Source organism: Macrotis lagotis, chromosome 1, assembly GCF_037893015.1.
Source record: "Macrotis lagotis isolate mMagLag1 chromosome 1, bilby.v1.9.chrom.fasta, whole genome shotgun sequence".
In the NCBI taxonomy this organism is placed as follows: domain Eukaryota; kingdom Metazoa; phylum Chordata; class Mammalia; order Peramelemorphia; family Peramelidae; genus Macrotis; species Macrotis lagotis.
The window spans coordinates 787,725,258-787,743,920 of NC_133658.1; the positions used below are offsets into that span (position 1 = coordinate 787,725,258).

General features: G+C 41.8%; 1 protein-coding gene across 3 annotated transcripts in view; it reads left to right on the top strand.

Annotated features, from left to right (window-relative positions):
• The window catches only part of SIK2 (salt inducible kinase 2), a 168,248-nt gene extending 156,951 nt beyond the window's left edge, over positions 1–11,297 (top strand). For all 3 annotated transcript variants that reach the window (XM_074216651.1, XM_074216652.1, XM_074216653.1), the window contains 3 exons: positions 3,838–3,948; positions 4,419–4,510; positions 5,283–11,297. In XM_074216651.1, the coding sequence (XP_074072752.1) occupies positions 3,838–3,948; positions 4,419–4,510; positions 5,283–5,895 (816 nt within the window). In that variant the 3' untranslated portion in view covers positions 5,896–11,297. The remainder of the gene's footprint in view (positions 1–3,837; positions 3,949–4,418; positions 4,511–5,282) is intronic.
• The last annotated feature ends 7,366 nt before the right edge of the window (positions 11,298–18,663 follow it).

Here is an 18,663-nt window from a genome sequence, read left to right on the forward strand (position 1 = left end):
TTATTGGTGTCATTTCCCATTCTTTTTTTCCTTTACTTCAGTCTATGATAAAAAGATTTCCCCACTTATATCCTTGATCCTATTTCCTCCCTCAGATTGTTGCAAAAATCATTTATTTTCTCTAAGCTTCGATCTCTCCCTTTCTATGGCTTGTTTGGTCTTCACTATCCTTAAAAAATTCTGACTTGACCCTCCTCTGCCCTCAGAAAATGACTTTCTATCTCTCCTTTTCCCAGTTAAATTCCTGGAAAATAGGTAGCTACTTGCTCTCATTACTTCTTCCTTCTCACTACTTTGTCAGTCCCATGCAGTCTGACTTCTGACCTCATCATTCAACTGAAATTCTTTTTCCCCAAAGTTACTAATGATCTTAATTGTCAAATCTCATTTGTTTTTTCCTCAGTTTTATACTCTTTTTTTTTTAAACCTCTGCAACATTTGATCCTAATAACAACTCTCTCCTCTCTGGATTTCTGTGACATTGCTATCTCTTGATTCTCCTTCTAGCATGGGTGTCTCCTAAAACTCTCTCCTAGGCCCTTTTCTCTTACTCCACAATTATTTCATCAGTTCCCATGGATTCACTTATCATTTCTATATAAATGACTTCCAGTTAATTAACAAATGTTTGAGAACCTACTTTGTCCTAAATACTCAGGTTTCATATACAAAGAATAAAGCAAACCCGACTCTCAAGGAGCTAATATTTTAATGGAAGTGGCAATTACATATATAAATGTTTACAAATAAAGACAAGATAAGAGGTGCTAGCAACTGGAGAATCAGGAAAGGTTTCATGTAGAAATGATGCTGCAGCTAGATTGAGAAGGAGGAGAGGGATTCTATGAAGTAAGAGATGAGGAGAGGAGTGTATTCTATGTCTGAAAGGCAGCCAGGGCAAAGGCCCAGAAATGAAATATGGAATGCTATGTCTGAGGAACATAGAAAGCCAAAGGGGTTGGATTATAGAGTATGGGAAGGAGGATAATACATAATAACATCAGAAAGATAGTTTAAGGCCAGATTGTTCAAGATTTTGAAAGCTAAATATAAAATTGTCAGTATTTTTCTTAGAGGCCATAGGGAGCCACTGGAGTTTCTTGAGTAGGGAAGTTACATAGTCAGACCTGTGACTTAAGGAAAATTATTTTGGCAGCTGTGTAAAGGATGAATTCTAGAAGAAAAGTGATCTGAGGCTCAGATACCTATTAAGAAGCTAATGCAATAATCTTAGCAAAAGGTGATAAGGTCCTGAATTTGAGTGGTAGATAAATGAGTAAGAGAGAAAGGGAGGAATCAATATGAAATGGAAGGAGTAGCACTGACAGGATTTGGCAACATCGGCTATAGGAGAAGGATGAGTCTTTGAGGAAAATAATGTTGTGAAAACTTGAGTACCTAAAATGACTGCCTTCAGAAATCCTGGGGATGTTGGGCAAATGGGTGGGGCTGAATAAAAGATCACGAGTTCTGATTTCAGCAAGTTGAGCCTGAGGTTTGTGTAAGACTTGAGATCTTTAGTAAATCATTGGTGATGGTGACATAGGACTGAACCCCAAGGGAGAGGCTAGGACTGGAGCCATTGATCTGTGAGGCATCTGCATATAGATATAGCCCATGGGAACCAATGGTGCCACCTTGAGGTTGTGGATGGAGAAGAAGAGAGAACCTTGGGGGGGGGGGGGTGCTAAAGGAGAGAAATAGGGTCCATGAACCAGCCAAGGAGACAAAGGGCTCAGACAGGGAAGAGGAGAATCCTCCAAGAGAGGAGAGTGGTGAAGAGCTGCAGCTGAGAAGCCAATGAGGAGGACTCAGGAAAGAAACAACCATCTAGGCGATTTAGTGATGCTTGGTAGCTGTGGCGTGGCAAAAGCCCCTCCCAACCTTGCTTCAGCACACATCTTTCCACAATTCAGGCTCTTAATGGTCTAGTCAAACTGGTCTTTTTGTCATTTCACCCCCGATCTTCATGACTGTACCTAGACTGTGCCTCCTGCTTAGAATGTTCTCCCTTCTCACCTCAACCTCTTTGAACCTCTAGTTTGTTTCATTGCTCATCCAAGTGACACCCCAGTGTCCCCAACTGCCAGTATTCACACATAATTATATCTTTTTTTTAGGATCATAAGATTATAAATCTAAACTTGAACATCAGATTCCAACTCTCTCTCTTATAGAGAAGTGAACTAAAGCTTAGCAAGGAAAATGGATTTGGCCAAAGTCACCCAGGCAGTAAGCATCCAAGGCTTCTGATTCCAAAACCAGTGATCTTTCCCCTGCACTGTACTACCTCCACTTATTTTGCATAGATGTTATATTTACTCCTGTATGGGTATGTTATTTTTCCTCACAGAATAGAGTCCACAATAATTATTTTAAGAGTGTGGAGTCCTGAGACCAAAAAGATCCTGTTGTGTTTTATTTTTTGTTAACTAATTTTAAAATTTGTTACAGTTGAACAAGATACAGCTTTGTAGAGACTCTTCCCATAAGGTGTTTTTCTGGTTTGTGTTATCATCAGATAAGACTCCTTAAAGGGTAAAACAGGGATGTATTTGACAGTCAGTTCTCTGATGATTAAGGTCAGGGGCCGGGTGTGTTCCCTGGAGAGGGTTGATTACAGTCATAGAGGATGTCAGGGTAAAGGTCAAATGCAATATATTTGCAGATGGCATTGTGGTAATAATCTACACAGGAAAAATCAAGTGGATAAGAATTCCTATTACTCAGAATGTGGTATGCTATTGGATCTGCAGTCTGTAGAGCTCACCAATGAGCCCAGACAACTTGGGCATAAATTACAGATACTTAATGAGCTGGGCCCAGAATAAGGGGGAAAAAAAGGAGTGACCCACTATTTTGGGGAAATTTGGGCAGCATTTTTGTTGACCCCAAGACTTTTCCTAAGTTAACACCAATATTTTTTATGATGCTTGTTATTAATGTTATTTCCTTCATGTTCAACTCTTTGTGACTCCATTTAGCATTTTCTTGCCAAAATAAATAAAAACCCATTTTTAACATCAATATTTTTTCTATGATACTATGTGGTCATAAATATGGAACTATGGTCTCCCAAAGAATCAAAACTGTAAGTCACCCAAAATGGCATCGAAAGACCATACAGAAGCATTCATAGACTTTAGCATACTACCAGTAGTGAGTTGGATATTAAGGATGGCATGGGCAGCTAGGTGGTGCAGTGGATAGAGCACCGGCCCTGGAGTCAGGAGTACCTGCGTTCAAATCCGGCCTCAGACACTTAATAATTACCTAGCCATGTGGCCTTGGGCAGGCCACTTGACCCCCATTGCCTTGAAAAAAAAATCTAAAAAAAATATTAAGGATGGCATAAAGGATAGCAAAAAGGTATATCAGTAGAAGAAAAGTTGCTGCACTGTAGCCATGGAACATTAAGGTCCCTTGAGGAAGGCTTTCTCATCCCCCATACCCCAGCATGCTGAGTTAGCACCATGGGATAGTCTAGGAAATACCCAGACAAGAGTCCACAGGATGAGAACATGTAAATTCAGGTGCACTTTGCCATGGTAGAGAGTGAATTTGCAGGTGAGTCAGAGGACTGAAGTAGGAAAATCCAGGAGCCAGTCACCTGTGAGGCCATGCAGTCTAGTCTCGCACCTTTGATGTAACTTACGGTCTCCATTTCTCCCTTTTCTATAAATAAGATCCAAAGAAGCTGACCATCCATTGCCTATCACAGTGGAAAGTCAGAGCCTCATTATGAGGAGTAAAGATTCTTCTTGATAGTCCTTAAGATTAAGGATCAGTTTACAGGAATTTTAAAGTTGCGTTTTTTTCTCTTTTTCCCCTCCTTAGGAGGAAGCCACTCAGCCACAGGAAAATGCCTCTGTTTTCCCTAACACTGTGCATCCACAACTGTCCAGACGACAAAGCCTAGAGACCCAGTACCTGCAGCATAGACTCCAGGTGAGATCCTTCCCCCTTCTTTCTCTGCCAGAATCTTTTAGTGAGCAGAACAAATTTACTCCCAGTGGTATTTATTTAGAGTTGCTGCATTCCTTATCATCATGTACTCTTTGTGGCTTCTGGGAATGTAATTAGACCCATGCCCTGGGCAGAAATCTGTCATCTGGCCCCAAGAAAATAAATGACCTTGAGGTATTGATTGATTAGGGACAACCTGGCCATCTGTGCTCCCCAATGGACCCTAATTTGAAAAAGTAAATAACACATTTTTCAAACCTTGTTGTAGAGTTCTAGTTCTTCTGACTCCATTCTGTTTTTACCAGTAAGGCTTTGCTGAAGCCTTCTTGTCAATGACTTAACATATACTATAAAGATTCTAGCTAATTCTTTAAGAACCTTCAGGTCCAAGAAGTCTTGATATATCCTGGAAAGCTCATTTCCTGAGTTCCCTTGTTTAAATGTTGTTGCAGAAACCTAGTCTCCTGTCCAAAGCACAGAACACCTGCCAACTGTACTGTAAGGATCCTCCTCGGAGCCTGGAACAGCAGCTGCAGGAGCACAGGTGAGGGCCTTCAACCACAGGAGTCATTATCCCTGGCAGAGCTGAGAATCCTGCCTGGACAAGTCAAAGGCCTTCTCCTGCCCCAGGGTGTTAGATTTAATGAAGAATATCCTTTCTGTGGGCTTCTCTCTAACCAGGAGAACTATTAGTTCCACAGTGCATTAACTGAGGTGCTTGCCTGGCAAGGAATGATGGGCATCAGATCAGTTATGCCTCTTGATCCTCTGGGGTTTTTTCTCCATTCTTTGATTTATATTGTCCCTTCCAGAAGTTGACCACAACAGACAACCAAGTTGCAGGTGTTCCACAGAGAGACCCTGCAAGGTCTGGTTCTCTGCACCCCTCTGGAGGCTGCCTTAAGGAATGCATTGTTGTTAGGGCTGATTCCACTTGTGACTTTGAGGAAGGCCAGGGATACATCCTGCTCAGATACTGGCAGGAGCCAGTGGACATTCTTTGTCTTGCCAGCAGGTAGTTATTACTGCATGAGCTGAAGCTGAGCCTTTGGCTTTACATAGGAAATTCCAAATCTGAGAAATTGAGGATTGAAGCTTGGTTTTATGTCAAAGAAAAAAACTTGGGGGGGGGACCCTCCACTTTTCCAGGAATGGGGAGTACCTATCATTGTTTTCAGAAGTGAGAAACAGTTGCTATTTTTGCTTTACTCCTGGGAAGAGAAAGATGTTGGGGAACTTGGACTGGGTCTTCCATTTTCAGTAAAGAAAGAATCCCTGGAGATATTTATTCATTCCTTTTACTCTCCCTGATTCAGGCTCCATCAGAAGCGCCTCTTCCTCCAGAAGCAGTCCCAGCTGCAGGCGTATTTTAACCAGATGCAGATAGCAGAGAATTCCTACCCAAGGCCAAACCAGCAGCTGCCGCTTCCCCACCAGGAACAGCTCTCCAGTCCTCCGCAGACATCCCAAACCCCCCAGTTCAGCCTGGCCTCATCACTAAGCCCAGTCCTAGAGCCTTCCTCGGAGCAAATGCAATATGATCCCTTCCTCAGCCAATACCGTAAACTTCAGCTCCAGTCCTTGCCCCCCTCCCAGGTTCCCAGCTCTCCTCCTCCACTGCCATCCCAGCTGCAGCAGCCGCCACCACAGCCGCCAGCAGCACCCCCACCCCTCCCATTCTCTTATCAGACTCGTGAGCTGTCCGGTGCTGCTCCCCCTGAGCCAGACTATCCTCCCCCCTGCCAGTATTCCATGGACCCAGCTCAGCAAAGTAATGTAGCATCACCAGACTGCCCCAGGAGCTCGGGGCCCCGGGGGGAGGCCTCAAGCTATGACCCATTAGCGCTCTCCGAATTGCCTGGACTCTTTGATTGTGAAATGATGGAGGCCGTTGACCCCCAGCCCAGTGGCTATGTCCTGGTGAATTAGCCCCAGCACACACACGTCCACATCAGGAAGCTTGCAAGGCAAGCGGGGCAAGGGAAAAGAGGGTGAATTTTTGTTTTTAGTCCAATCTGCAAATTCACAACTTATTTTCCTGCATTTCCTCAGTGAGGAAATGTCAAGTTGCCCAACTGGAACCATCAGGGCCTGGCTGAGGCTGGGTGGTAGCTCAGCCGGGCCTTGCCACAGGAGCTTCAGAGGCTGTTACTGAACGTAGTTGTTAGGCTGAAGAGCACACCCTTTGGGCAGATGGAGCAAATTCAAGGAAGATTCAGAAAATGATTTTGTTAGGAAGAAAGGAATTCACACCTTCATTTTATACCAAGTTATACCGGTCAATTCTTGAGGGAAACCTGGTGAAAGCAAGAACGTGTCACAGCCTATTTCCTGGCAATAATAGCAATATATTTTTTCACTGAAATAAAACAACAAAGTGTTAGGCGCTAAAAAGGTAAATCAAGATTGCTTATGAATTGTGGGCACACAGGTGATGTTAAAAGAAAGTTGTATTGTAGTATTGCTTGTGGAGTGTGATGAGCTTTGTTCTTTGACTAATAAGTAAAAAGCATTTCACTGATGTGAGAAGCTAGAGATGAACCCCTGAGATTGTCAACTCACCTCCCTCTGTTCGAAAGTGGCACCCCTCCTCAGAAGGTACAGACCCTGCAGAGAGGGCACTGGCCCCATTTAGGCTCGAAGGATTGTCATGATTATAAGAGTCAGCTCTTTGTTCTCCAAATACACCAGCGTTTAAAGGAAAGGAGAAACACCGGAAACATCATAAAGGTCAGCCCTGAGCAAAGAAAGAGTAGGCCTCTTGCATACAATCCCTTGGGAAGACATCTGATGATGGGGGGAGGGGGCTTTGTGGTCTCATGAAAAGTAATAACTGTACTTTAAATTTACACTATAAGTCACTAGTGGTTTGTTATGCTTTGTATATTGGACAGTGGTGTAGGGTTTTAGCACATGTTAAGGACAAGCAAAGATGGAGGGGCAGCACCGTGCCTTCAGGGTTCTTCGGCTGACAGCATCGCCCCATTGTGTTCATGCTGAATCCAAAGTCATGACAGAAGGGTGTTCCACCATGTGGGATACAGAGTGCTCGTGTCCTCTGCTGTTCTGACTTGCTTATCTGCTTGAAAGGTTAAACATATGACAGCAATATTCAAAGAACTATGGATGTGGTAACCATTTCACAGCAGACCATCTGCCAAGTCACTTGGCATTCATTAATAGAACTTCACCTCAGACCTTAGAACTTATCAAAAATAAGTCAAAAGCAAATGTATACCTAGAATTAGTGATTACTCATTTGAACAATGTCACCCAAGTGTAAAAAATTCAGTATTATGTGGAGTAATTATCTCTGACCTCAAAGTAGCTACTTGTAGACAGAGCATATGTGCACTAGAAAGCATAAAAAGTAAGGATCCTGCCCTGCAGGAGGCGAGGAAAATACATCAAGATGCCTTTTTATTACGTCACAAGGAACAGGATGGAAACTGAGGGTGCCATTTTAACCTCCCTGGCTCACTCCTCTTAGCATCGTTTCTGAGGCCCAGAATTTTTGGCTCAGTGGAGTCAACTCATCTGTCATCATACGTTTAACATTCTGGGTCAGGTGGACAAAAGACTAGTGGCACCGACCACCTCCACAACCCTTACAGGCTCAGGAGGTGAAGAATTAATTCTGGGTTGGCTTCCAATTGACTGAGGAAGGGGTTAGTGGAAACGAGGGAATTGTGATCATTTTAAATCATAATCTAAGAAGAACAAGCATTTATCTAGAAAATGTTTGTGGGAAGGCCAATTCCATTTGAGCCTAGAATTGGCAAATGATCTGAGTGGGACTACCAACTGGTGGTCACTTTTAAAGATTCCACAGAACTTCAAACTAGAAGAGAAAAAAATTTTTTGACATAAATAGTAACAGTTGCCTTATTACATTGCTTTCTAATTTGCTGGATGACATTTATTGTGTTCTAAGGCGGTATTGATCTCTAACTGCTTCAAGTCTGCAAACAGTCTCAGATCCTAAAATGGTTTGATTTGTTTAGATTGAAGGAGGATGGATGCGTTTTCAGAGATGTACTAGTGTTGTTCTCTGGTGTTTATGAAATTGAAATACTTTCCATTTCGAACATAGGAATCATTTCACAAGCATAGCAATTCTGTTGGTTACAGATTTACATCTCAGTTCTCTCTCCATATTCCTTTTCACTCAGCTAACTAAATCTCTCCAGAGGCCAGTTAGGTAGCTGAATGCCCCCTCACTAATGCCCAGGATTGTGTGGCACTAGAAAGGCCCACCTATTGAAAAAACTGGAGGAGTTATGCAGAAGTTAAAGACATCAGGGACAACATTCAGCCATGTGGGACCTAAGAGTATTACCAAGTAAGGAGGTTTGGCAGCATAAGGATTTAGCTGGTGAGGAAATGAAGTCTCTCCTACCTAGCTGGTCTTTGTAGACCAAATACCAATGTTTCAAGGAGAAATCAATAGATTCCTTTACAATCTGTATTTACAAATGTTTTAGCTGATAAGCAGAGAAGACTTCTTCCTGCTGGTTAGTTAGTTCTACATGGTTAGGTCATTTGCTCTGTTCCTTAACCAGTGACCTGTCAACTCCATATAGTTTTCTTTAAATGAATACTAAAATAACACTAAAAGGACATAGTACCACTGTATATTGATGCTACTTTGAAATAGCTGCTTCTGTTAGCAGAGTGTACACTACTGTATAGTAATTTTTAGCTTCATTATCTTGTTAGAAGAGATGCCTCTGAAGAAACTTTGGTGAGATGTCTATGGGGTAAAAATTTCACATGGAGGAAAGTGCAATATGTGTGTGGTACATTCTTTTTATTTTTTTATTCTTTTCTTTTAGATCATGGGGATTTGTCTGTTGCTTTGGGGAAAATGGCACAACTGTGATTTCCAGTTGGGTGTGTTTGTCTTTAGTATTTACATGCAATTAATATGCTGGACCCTGTAAAACAATTACAGTGTATTTCTAAAGAATAAAGAGGACAGGTCTGTTTTTAAATCGGTGGTGGCCAAACTACACACCAGCAGGCCCAGACTCAGCAGTCTCTCCCCTCTTTGCAAACATTGCTTTCCCTTCATTTGTGACTAAGGGAATGGACGGAGACAAAATGGATGTCTGCCCTGGTAGCCTTCATCCAAGTGTCAAAAAATATCTGGTCTACCACCAAGGAGAGAGATGTCTCAGGGTCTTGGCCATCCATTTTTCACCCTGGACCTCTGCCTTATACCTTACTCTCAACTTGATGGAGATGAGAATTTGATACCAATCTCTTAGGACACCTCTTTTCCCTTGGTACCCTGAAAGAATCGGGAGAAAGGATACTTTTTAGACTACACACCAAAACATTGTTTGGGGGACTGGGAAGGCCCAAGACTACAATTAAAATATGGACCTTTCCCTTTGTTTCCATCTTAGCTTCATGTTTAAGAATAGGTATTTCCTCTCATGAAATCAGCTGAGAAAGAGGTCTGGGTCACAGGCCAGTTGATTTGGAACAACCCAGAGTTCTGGTGAGAAGTAGTATATATACAGACAAATCAGTTATAGTCAAAACGGCCTCAACAGAAACCACCATTTGGGAAGAGGTGGTAACCCTCTACAAGGGGTTTCCTATATTCAGAACCTATATTTGAAGTGTTACCTTTGTACCATCCTTTGTGCTGCTGCTAATTACCTTAGGATCCTAAGTTGTTTGTTTTTTTTTTTTTGGCTCACTCTTTAAAGGAAAAGTACTTACATTACTTAGATTCTGGAATAGGGATAAGGATAGATTATTCCCAGCTACTTCCAGTTCATTCCTGCTGCAATTGGTAAAACTTTTAGGTACAAGCTCAGTGAGGCATCCCCCCAAATAGGGCTAAGATTATGAAAAACTTCATTTCCCTCATGCCTTTAAAACATAAGACCAATTCAAAACTACCTACATTTTAGGCTCCTCATGTTTTCTGTTCTGCATGCCGCTCAGAAGTCACTGTCAGACTGTTCTACTTTAGCTCACTATTTAAAATAAGTTCATGCTCTGAATAACTCGCATTCCAAACCAGATGAGTCATTAACTTTTAAAAAGCAACACTGATGTAATTTGCCAATATTGGTCTTACAGGCCCCGGTACGATTTGGAAAGCTTAGTTCCCAAGTTTGATCTTTCTTGTTTTCTACTTCTCACTTAAAGAGCAGAGGTGAGGAAAGAGGGAGACCAAATATTAGGATGGACTGATACTGTCTGCAAAATTCATTGCTCCCTCCCTACTTTTGGGACTTGGCTGATTTCAGCAGACTAATTCAGAGACAGATGATTATCCTCTCCTGAGATGTTCAGTAGCATTAAACAGATGATCATCCATGACTTTTTAAGGGGTGATTCATAATCATGATTCCCTGCTTTGGCCTATGTGATCTTAAATCAGAGGGATGGACCAAATCCAAGTTCTAGATATCATGACTTTACCCTCCTGTATACCATCATGTTAACAGTGTTTTGCTACATTTTCTCCTAAGAAAATGCTTCCTAAAATTTGACTGTTTTTAGAGTTCTGTCATAGCTTCACTGAGAAATTTAAAAACTTCAGCTAACAAAGGTTTCAGACCCACATCTTTCCAGTAAGATTTTCCCACTACAGATGAGACCTTTTAAGAGACAAAAAAAATAATTTGTTTTAATTGGACAAAAACTTCAAATTCTTTGGGGAAAAGGAAGATGATGTTTCAAACAGGTAGAAATACATGGCATTATCCAGAAAATAAATCTGAGCAATATTAAGTTGATAAAGTCAATCAAATGGTTTGCTGCTGACTGTATCTAAATAGAGCTAATATCTAGATACAGTTTAAACAGAATTGAGTTTTTACCTAGACTAAGGCAGTTCTAGTGATGGTAATATGCAATTGTTGGAAAAATATGAAGTCACATGATGGAAAAGAAAGAAGATGGCAAGAATACTACCTTCTCTTTCTGTACTGCAATAAAAACACAAGCATGTTTCTCCTTGCTGAAAAGGGCAAAATAAACTGCTTTTGTTTCTAAGGGTGGGTATTTTTTGGGCTGATCTGTGAGTTAGTTTTGATAAAATTCTATCTAATCAAGGTTTTTTTTTTCCTTTTGGGATTTTTAGTTTTGATGAATTTGATGATTTGGAGTATCCTGAAAGCAAATCAACTCTAATGTGAAAAAATCAAAATGTATCCCTGTCACCATTCAGTGTTAGAAAATTGTTGAAAATGCAGTGATCTTTGTACCAAAAGGTAATTTAATGGGGTTTCCTGCAAGGAAAATGTTTTTATGTGTACTCCCTGTTGAATTAACAGAAAATAAAGGCAACAGTGTTTTTATTAGCACTTGAATGAGCTGAATTTCCAAGGGGTCGGATACTCCAAGGCCTTCAGACTGATTGGTATCTGTTCCACTGATGTAACTCCTTTGCTGTGAAGACCCTATATGGCTCTGTAAATGTGTGTGTGTGTAGGGGAGGATGGGGGTGGGGTGTCCTACGAGCTCCAGGGCTTATTTCAGGCAGCAAAGGAGAGTGGATAATGTGCTCTCATTGACGTCAACAGGGTAAATAATACCTCGCATGTGTTACCCTTTAAAGCAGACTGCTAACCACAGCACAAACAGCGCTACCCCACCCCCAAGGCCCCTGCCTCAGCTCCACTGTACACAGCCTCTCTTGGCACTCCTATCACCAAGACGAATAGACAGCAGTGGGTTTATAATGCCTCCTCACACACCTATGGATAGACTAAAGTACTGGTGAGTGATGTACCAGTATTCTGGGGGAGCCACTGACCATGACCAATGAAGTGGGCCTATTCTGAGGGCCAGTTTTCTTGCTAGACAGTATCCCTTTTTTCATTTTTCTTTACATATTGCGGGCATTCACTCAAATGTTTTTGGATGAATGAGCTTGCCACATTGCTAATGACTGACTCATTCAACATGTAGGCAGTAGAATGTAGAGATTCCTAGGGATAGAAGGGGATAGATCTCATCCACAAAGTACCTCCTTCCCCACAGTTCTTTTGGCTAGAAAACAAGTAATCAAAATTTGTAGTTGTACCTGCTGACCATCCCCAGGATGTTTTAATCATGCTTCATCAAATTCTACACAATTTTCAAACTTTAGTCAAAAGCCAAAAACACCAGAGCCAAAACAAGTTTGCCGAGCCTTTAAACAGTCCCACAATTACTCTGATTCCCCAGAACTCCCCCCACCCCAGTCAAGAAATAATAAAATACAAATGCACAATCTGAAAATTGTTTTGTTTTCAAGTAGAATTTTTGTTGACAGCTTCTCTTATCACGATCCATTTTAGGTGACCTGTCATCTCGCCATTTCTGCTGTCTTCCCGTCTCCTAATACCCTGGTATATTTTTCAATTTGAGAACCTGGCAGTAACAGGGCTAGGGAGCTGCCCAGATTCAGTCTTGCTCAACCTCACAGTCTATTGCCATCTACTGTAGGTCCTGGGGCATTCAGACTATATGTCCAGTTCCATGGAAATCTTTTGGAGCCAGCCAGCCAGGCTTGGCTGCAGTCAAAACCTGGGCGAGTGGTGTGTAAGGAAAGGAGTCAGTCCAGAGGTCCCTAAACACAGAGCATCTTTCCAACCTTAAACTGCATGGCTGAGATAACAGAAAACTCCACTCTGCCAACTCATTAAATTTCAAAAACTATTCAGCAAAGTTGCCACTTATTCTAAAATCCCTCCAGGGTAAAGAGATGCCTCTTCCTAAGACTTGCCTACTTCAACTCATTCAATACATTCAATTTATGGACATATATATTACAAAATAGAACTTTTAAGATTAACCTGCTGTATTAGAGTCTTAAGTTTCCTTATGACAAACTGTGTTTAAGTGGATAGGAGGGTCAGGCTCAAATTCAAATCCAGCCTAAAGACTGCATAATCCTGGGCAAGTCAGTTTGTCTCAGTTTCCTCTTCTGTAAAATGAGCTGGAGAAGGAAATGGCAAACCACTAGTATCTTTGCCAAGAAAAATCCCAAAAGAGGTCAGAGTCAGACATGACTAAAAACAAAATGACAAATCTAAGCAATTCTGCTTTTCTAACTTTACTTCAAATCCTCCCAACCCCCACGAGCCAGGACCCCTAGTTTCAAGAGTGTAGACCTGCTTTCTGATTTTCTCTCCCAGTGAAAGGCAGCTGTGGCTTGTTTGCCATTAACAAAATAAAAGACAGAATTATGGGGGCTCTCTAGTCACCGTGACAAACATTACTCCGACTGCTTGCTGACTTTCTCTGGGAGAACTTTAGTTATTTAAGTCCTAGAAAGATGAGTGCTGATCACAAACCCCAATGGATGAGTGCTGATCACAAACCCCAATGAAGAGTCAGTTGTAGAGATTTATCTTGATGATAACTGGGCACCTGGCTCTTCGGGGGCTTCTTGGATAATCTCAGGCAAGTCAGCCATTACTGAGCAGGCAAGAAACCATGCTCAGAGAAGGGATCAAGTCTAGAGACGGAGGGGGCAGGGCTGTTCTTAAGATAACTGATTGTGTTGAAGCTGAAAGTCCATATCCTTTTTCAGTGATATCTGACTTATTGGAGTCTTACCTTGAGGCTAAAGCGAAACTTTTAAAATTTAAGTCTATCCAGAGTGCTAACACATCAAATATGAATACATTTCAGTATGAATTAGCTAATCTAGCTGAGGCACTCCTGATAAGGTGGGCTTTTATTCACTAGGGCTACAAGGAAGAGGACAAGGACAAGAAGGTGCCAACAAATCACCTGCTTCAAGCCAGCTTAGTGGTGCGAAGAGCTGTTCAAGGCCTGATTCAGACACCACCTATATGGCCCTTGAGAAGTCACTCAACCTTTTTCCACCTCAATTTTCAATCTACCAAAAAAATAGGAATAACATCCTTTAACACACAGGATGCTGACGATGAATTGGGGTTTATGCAGTTTTATAAAAATGCTTTTGCCTACCCTAGAGCACTAGAGGTTCACAGCTGCTATCTCAACTATGATCATTATAATAGGAAACACTGTGAGCCCCCTGGGCCAGTTCCTGAAAGAATAGTAAAGTCCCATCACTACTAGATTGTCTCTGGGAGTCCTTCAAGGGAAACCCATCTCATGGAAGAGATTTTAATCTTTGAGATATAAGGGGGAGGGCAGGGGAGAGGGGCATTAATCCCATGGACACTCTGGAAAGGGGAAAGATGACTAGGTCAGACAGGAGTGAACACAGAAATCCCTTAGAATATGGGGATAGTCAAAATGCCACAGACCTCACATCTGAAAAGGGCATGAAGGTTCACTGTACTGCAGGATCATTAGAATCACCAAAACAGCACAAATCTCCAAAGAGAAGCACAGAGCTGTTGGCATTTTCTGATTATTCTTTTAGGTAAAAGTAATGTATTCCCACACTCGTATCAAGCTGGCCTAATGCAACAGGATCAGCTTGGAACAGTGGATGACAAAGTGGGATATTCTTCAGAGAATTTTTGGTCTTGTTGAAGAGTCAGAATCTCTAGAGCCTTTCTATCTCTGCTTTCCTTCCCTCCCTTCCTCCCTTTGTATGGGGAATCTCATTATTCTGTCATAATGATCGACTGTACCTAGGGAGAAAGTTCTAGTCCTGTGTCCCTAACAAGCTTAAGCAATTCAGTCTCCATGCTTCAGGGTTAGGTTCCCCTTCCATCTGTGAGGCTAATACTTAGTTGGATGATTTTGTGGGGGGACCCATAGAGTTCACAATCATAAAATACTTGGAAAACTGAGTTGCAAATATTCTTTGAATCTCCCAGGTTGACTCCACAAGCCCTCCATTACTTATCCATTTTTCAAACTAACAGCACTATTGATTTGCAAAAAATCTAAGCTCCCTCCCCTCTGGCCTCAGGGTTCAGTTAGCTCCCCAAAATTGGCACGGAAAATGAGCCTTTCCTACTAACTTCTTGAAATGGGCACTCTAGACAACTGCCAGTTCTGGGTTGCAGGTAGGACTGCCCAAAAGCAGCTTTAGCAGAAATGTGTCAGTGGCTCCTTGCCCAATCCCAGTGAAAAGCTGCAGCTTTGGATAACAAATATCCAGGAGGAATAGTAGGACTGAAGAATTCAAGGAATTATTACTGCCAAGATACTGTTATCTGACCCTGTTCCTGTGATCCCTAATATTTCACTCACAACCTCTGAACCCCCAAATCTGGAGTGGCTACAGAAGCTTACCCCAACGAGAGATGCTACAGCCCTCAAGAAATCACATCGAGTGTGTTTGCTTTGCTTCTAAATACAAGATACTGTCCTTCCAGTTAGACTTGAGAGAATCCCATCATCTTGCTTGATTCAAGAAGGGTGATTTTCTTGTCAAGATTTGGTCCTTCAAAGCTACCAGTGCCAGGAACCCCCAGTAGGAGCTATCTTTTACAATAGGCATGTAGAGAGCGGGATGCCTAACTATCCAACCTTTTATGAAAAGGACTTTCAGTGACAACCAGTCATATGTTGACCCTGATGTGTGAACGGGATGAGGGGTCCCAACAATCATTCTATCAACTCCTGGATCATAGGTCATATGATGGAATATAGACATACAGAAAGAAATGAAAGTTGCACACCGAAGCATCAAAACCAAAAGAAAAAATTTTAAAACCTTGATGAGGTCAGGGCAGAAGGACTGAAGGAAATCAGCAAAGCATATTCTCCCTTGGTCACTGGAGGAGCAGGATCCTGGCTCTGGTCACTGTCTTTGCCCGGGACAGACTGTCCTAGCTTAGAGAGAAAAGAGGAAGAGGAGGAGCAGGGACTCAGTGACCCACAGTGGGTTTTGTAACCACTATTTATTGATGTTTCACTTGACTTCAGCCTCCAGCTCCAGCTCAGCATGGAGACTGAATGTCCCTCACAGCTGCTCCTTCCTACAAAAACAAAACTGACATCACCCGTTGTCAGGGAAATGGTGTTTTGATTAAAATCATGTGACAGCTACTTCAGGATTCAATAAACAAATCTCCATTAACCCTAGCTTAGCAACGCGTCACCATCAGGAGGCAGATCAACCACACCTCCTTCTGGGAGGAAACAGAAGCCCACCTGAGGGTTTGTGAGTTTGGAGACAAGTGGAAGACAGCTGGAGAAGGCAGGAAAGTCAGATTGTAGGTATTGTGGTATGGTGGAAAGAAAAGTGGATTTGGAATCAGAATATGCAGTTTGGACACTGTGTGACCCTGGGCAAGTCACTTCAACTTCTCTGAGGTTTACTGTTTTCTCAACAGCAAAAGAAGAATAGCATTACTCTCACCAGATTGCAGTAATATGTAAAATACTTCATCAGTTAACTTAAAAATGGGGTTCAGAAGAGAAACTACTCTGACTGACCAGATCTGACAGATTCCTCCTCCAAGTCTCCCAGAGGCACTATGGAGACTTAAACATCCCCCTTTGTTAAGCATTTTATATAAAGGATTGAAATTTAAAACCAAAAACCCAAGGCTCTCTGGTATGGGACCTGCTACCTCCCTTTTATGTTCTCTTATTGTTAAATCATTTCCCCAACCTGTGAGAGACCCTTGAGACAGAACCTAAGGCTCTAGTTTAGCAAAATACTTTGAAGATATCTTATTTTATCCTCAAAACCCCAGTATGAGGCTATTATCCCCACTTTACAGATGAGGAAACTTGGACTTTGAGAAACTGACTTTCCCTGACTCCAGGTCTAGTATTCTATCCATGTACCGACTGGCTGCCAGATGTACAGAACTTTCCTGGCTTATTGGCAGTCCCCAATTTCCATTTTTGCATCAAACCTCAGTTATACTTTTGTTATGTGACACAAATGTAGGGGGGACTCAAGCATCACAGAACATGAAATTTTTCAGATTTGAACTATCCCCTTGAGGCTTTCACATTGCTGGGCTTCTGATACAAAACTCCCCGAAAATGAAAACATAGGAAGACAGATTCAAGAATTAAGAAAAATTTTAATTTTCTCTCTCCAAGGTGATCTCAATCCTACCCTCATTTGAAATTGTGAGAAAATAGTGATCTATAGGAAAGTCATGTTCCTGTCTGACCAGTGAAGTTCTTTGGCTCCAAATAATACTAGTACTGTAACTCAGCTAGCCTACATCACCCCTAAGACAAGTTCTAAAGATTCAATGCTAAGATGACCCAAAGGCTAACTGAAATGGATGCTAATTTACAATAGGAAAACAAACAGCCTGGACACCTTCGCCCAGTAGGCTGTCAATGAGCCCCACTGAAATAGAGATTCCTGTATCGAAATCAAGTCAGATCACAGTCCAGGTCTCCAAACACTGACCTGTGGCAAGAATCATCCAAACAACAGGTAAAATAAACCTATTGCTGACAACCTGTTTCCTTTGCTGACCTCAAGACTGTTAACTCTAACCACAGCATTCTGAGACAGATATCTGGCAGGCTTACATTTCCACAGAATACATCTCCAGGAAACAAACCTACAACATCTCAGGAGAAGAGTTCCAAGATAAACGGCCACAATACTAGGACACTGAACTAGGGGAAGGAATACCAGGTTTCATGACCTCACCTCTGGTTCAAATGCAAGAAGGAAAAGCCAAGGGGATTTCTAAGACAAACATTTTTTCCCTGACATTTCCCCCATGCAAACACTTGACTGCCACACGGGGGAAAAAAAAATCTCATCAAGAATCCTTGCCCTTCATGAAGAGTGGTTGATGTTATGATAAACTAGTCCAAGTAAACCAAACCCAAGTTGGCCAGCTTCACTTCCTCCCTTGAGCTTCTAACCTCCTTAATCTAAGTTGAATTTTAAAAATCTTTTATTTTTCAGAGGTCCGAGCACATCATCACTGAAAGAAACATTTTCCCAAATGTGTAGTGTCAATTCTAAATGATTCTGTAATTTTGCAGCCCTGGGGCTGAGGTCAGTCCCAGCTGTATTTGCCCTGTCTGTAACTTTGACATGTGCCTGTTTGCTAAAGGGAGTTCTCTACTCAGTGAAGAATAGTGGCCAATGAGGCATGCAGAACATTTTGGAATACTAAAAAGTGAGCTCAGCAAATGCTTTTGTTTCTGTGTGGAAATTACTACCTAGGAAAAATTTGGCAAATATTAAGTTTTTGAAATACTAAGAGATGGAGCACAACCTTCTCCACAGCAACTCCTGCTTTGACTGTCTTGTGCTTGCAGCTTTTTGGACTGATCTGTGTATGGCTTTGACAGGAGTCCTTTCGATATACTCTGGGAGACCACTGGAAAACAATGAGTTTCAAGGGATCTGGATAGTCCTCAGGACTGAGTTCTAAGCTGCCCAAGTTAGTGACTGTAGTCACAGATTGCTTTCATCTATACTACCTCACTGATCCTCAAAATTCTGTATAGTTAGTGTGTCATTTTTCCAGCCAAAGGAAAAAAACTCAGAAGTATAAGCAATTTGTCCAAGGTCACAGCTAGTATGTGACTGGCAGAGTCAAGACAAGCCTAGGCCTTCTGACTTCTAGTCTAGGTGTATTAGATTCTGTTGTTTCTCCTTCAAGGAGACCTCATTTCCTAGACAACTTGATGTCCAGTTTCCTCTTGGAAACCCTATCATATAATGAGCACCAGGCTACTTTTTTTCAGGGGCAATTGTCATCAATTATTTCAACACAACCTCACCAGAAACTTAACTTGCTTATTCTTCCACATTGAGACCAGTCTGATTGTTAATATCTGCCTAACCAT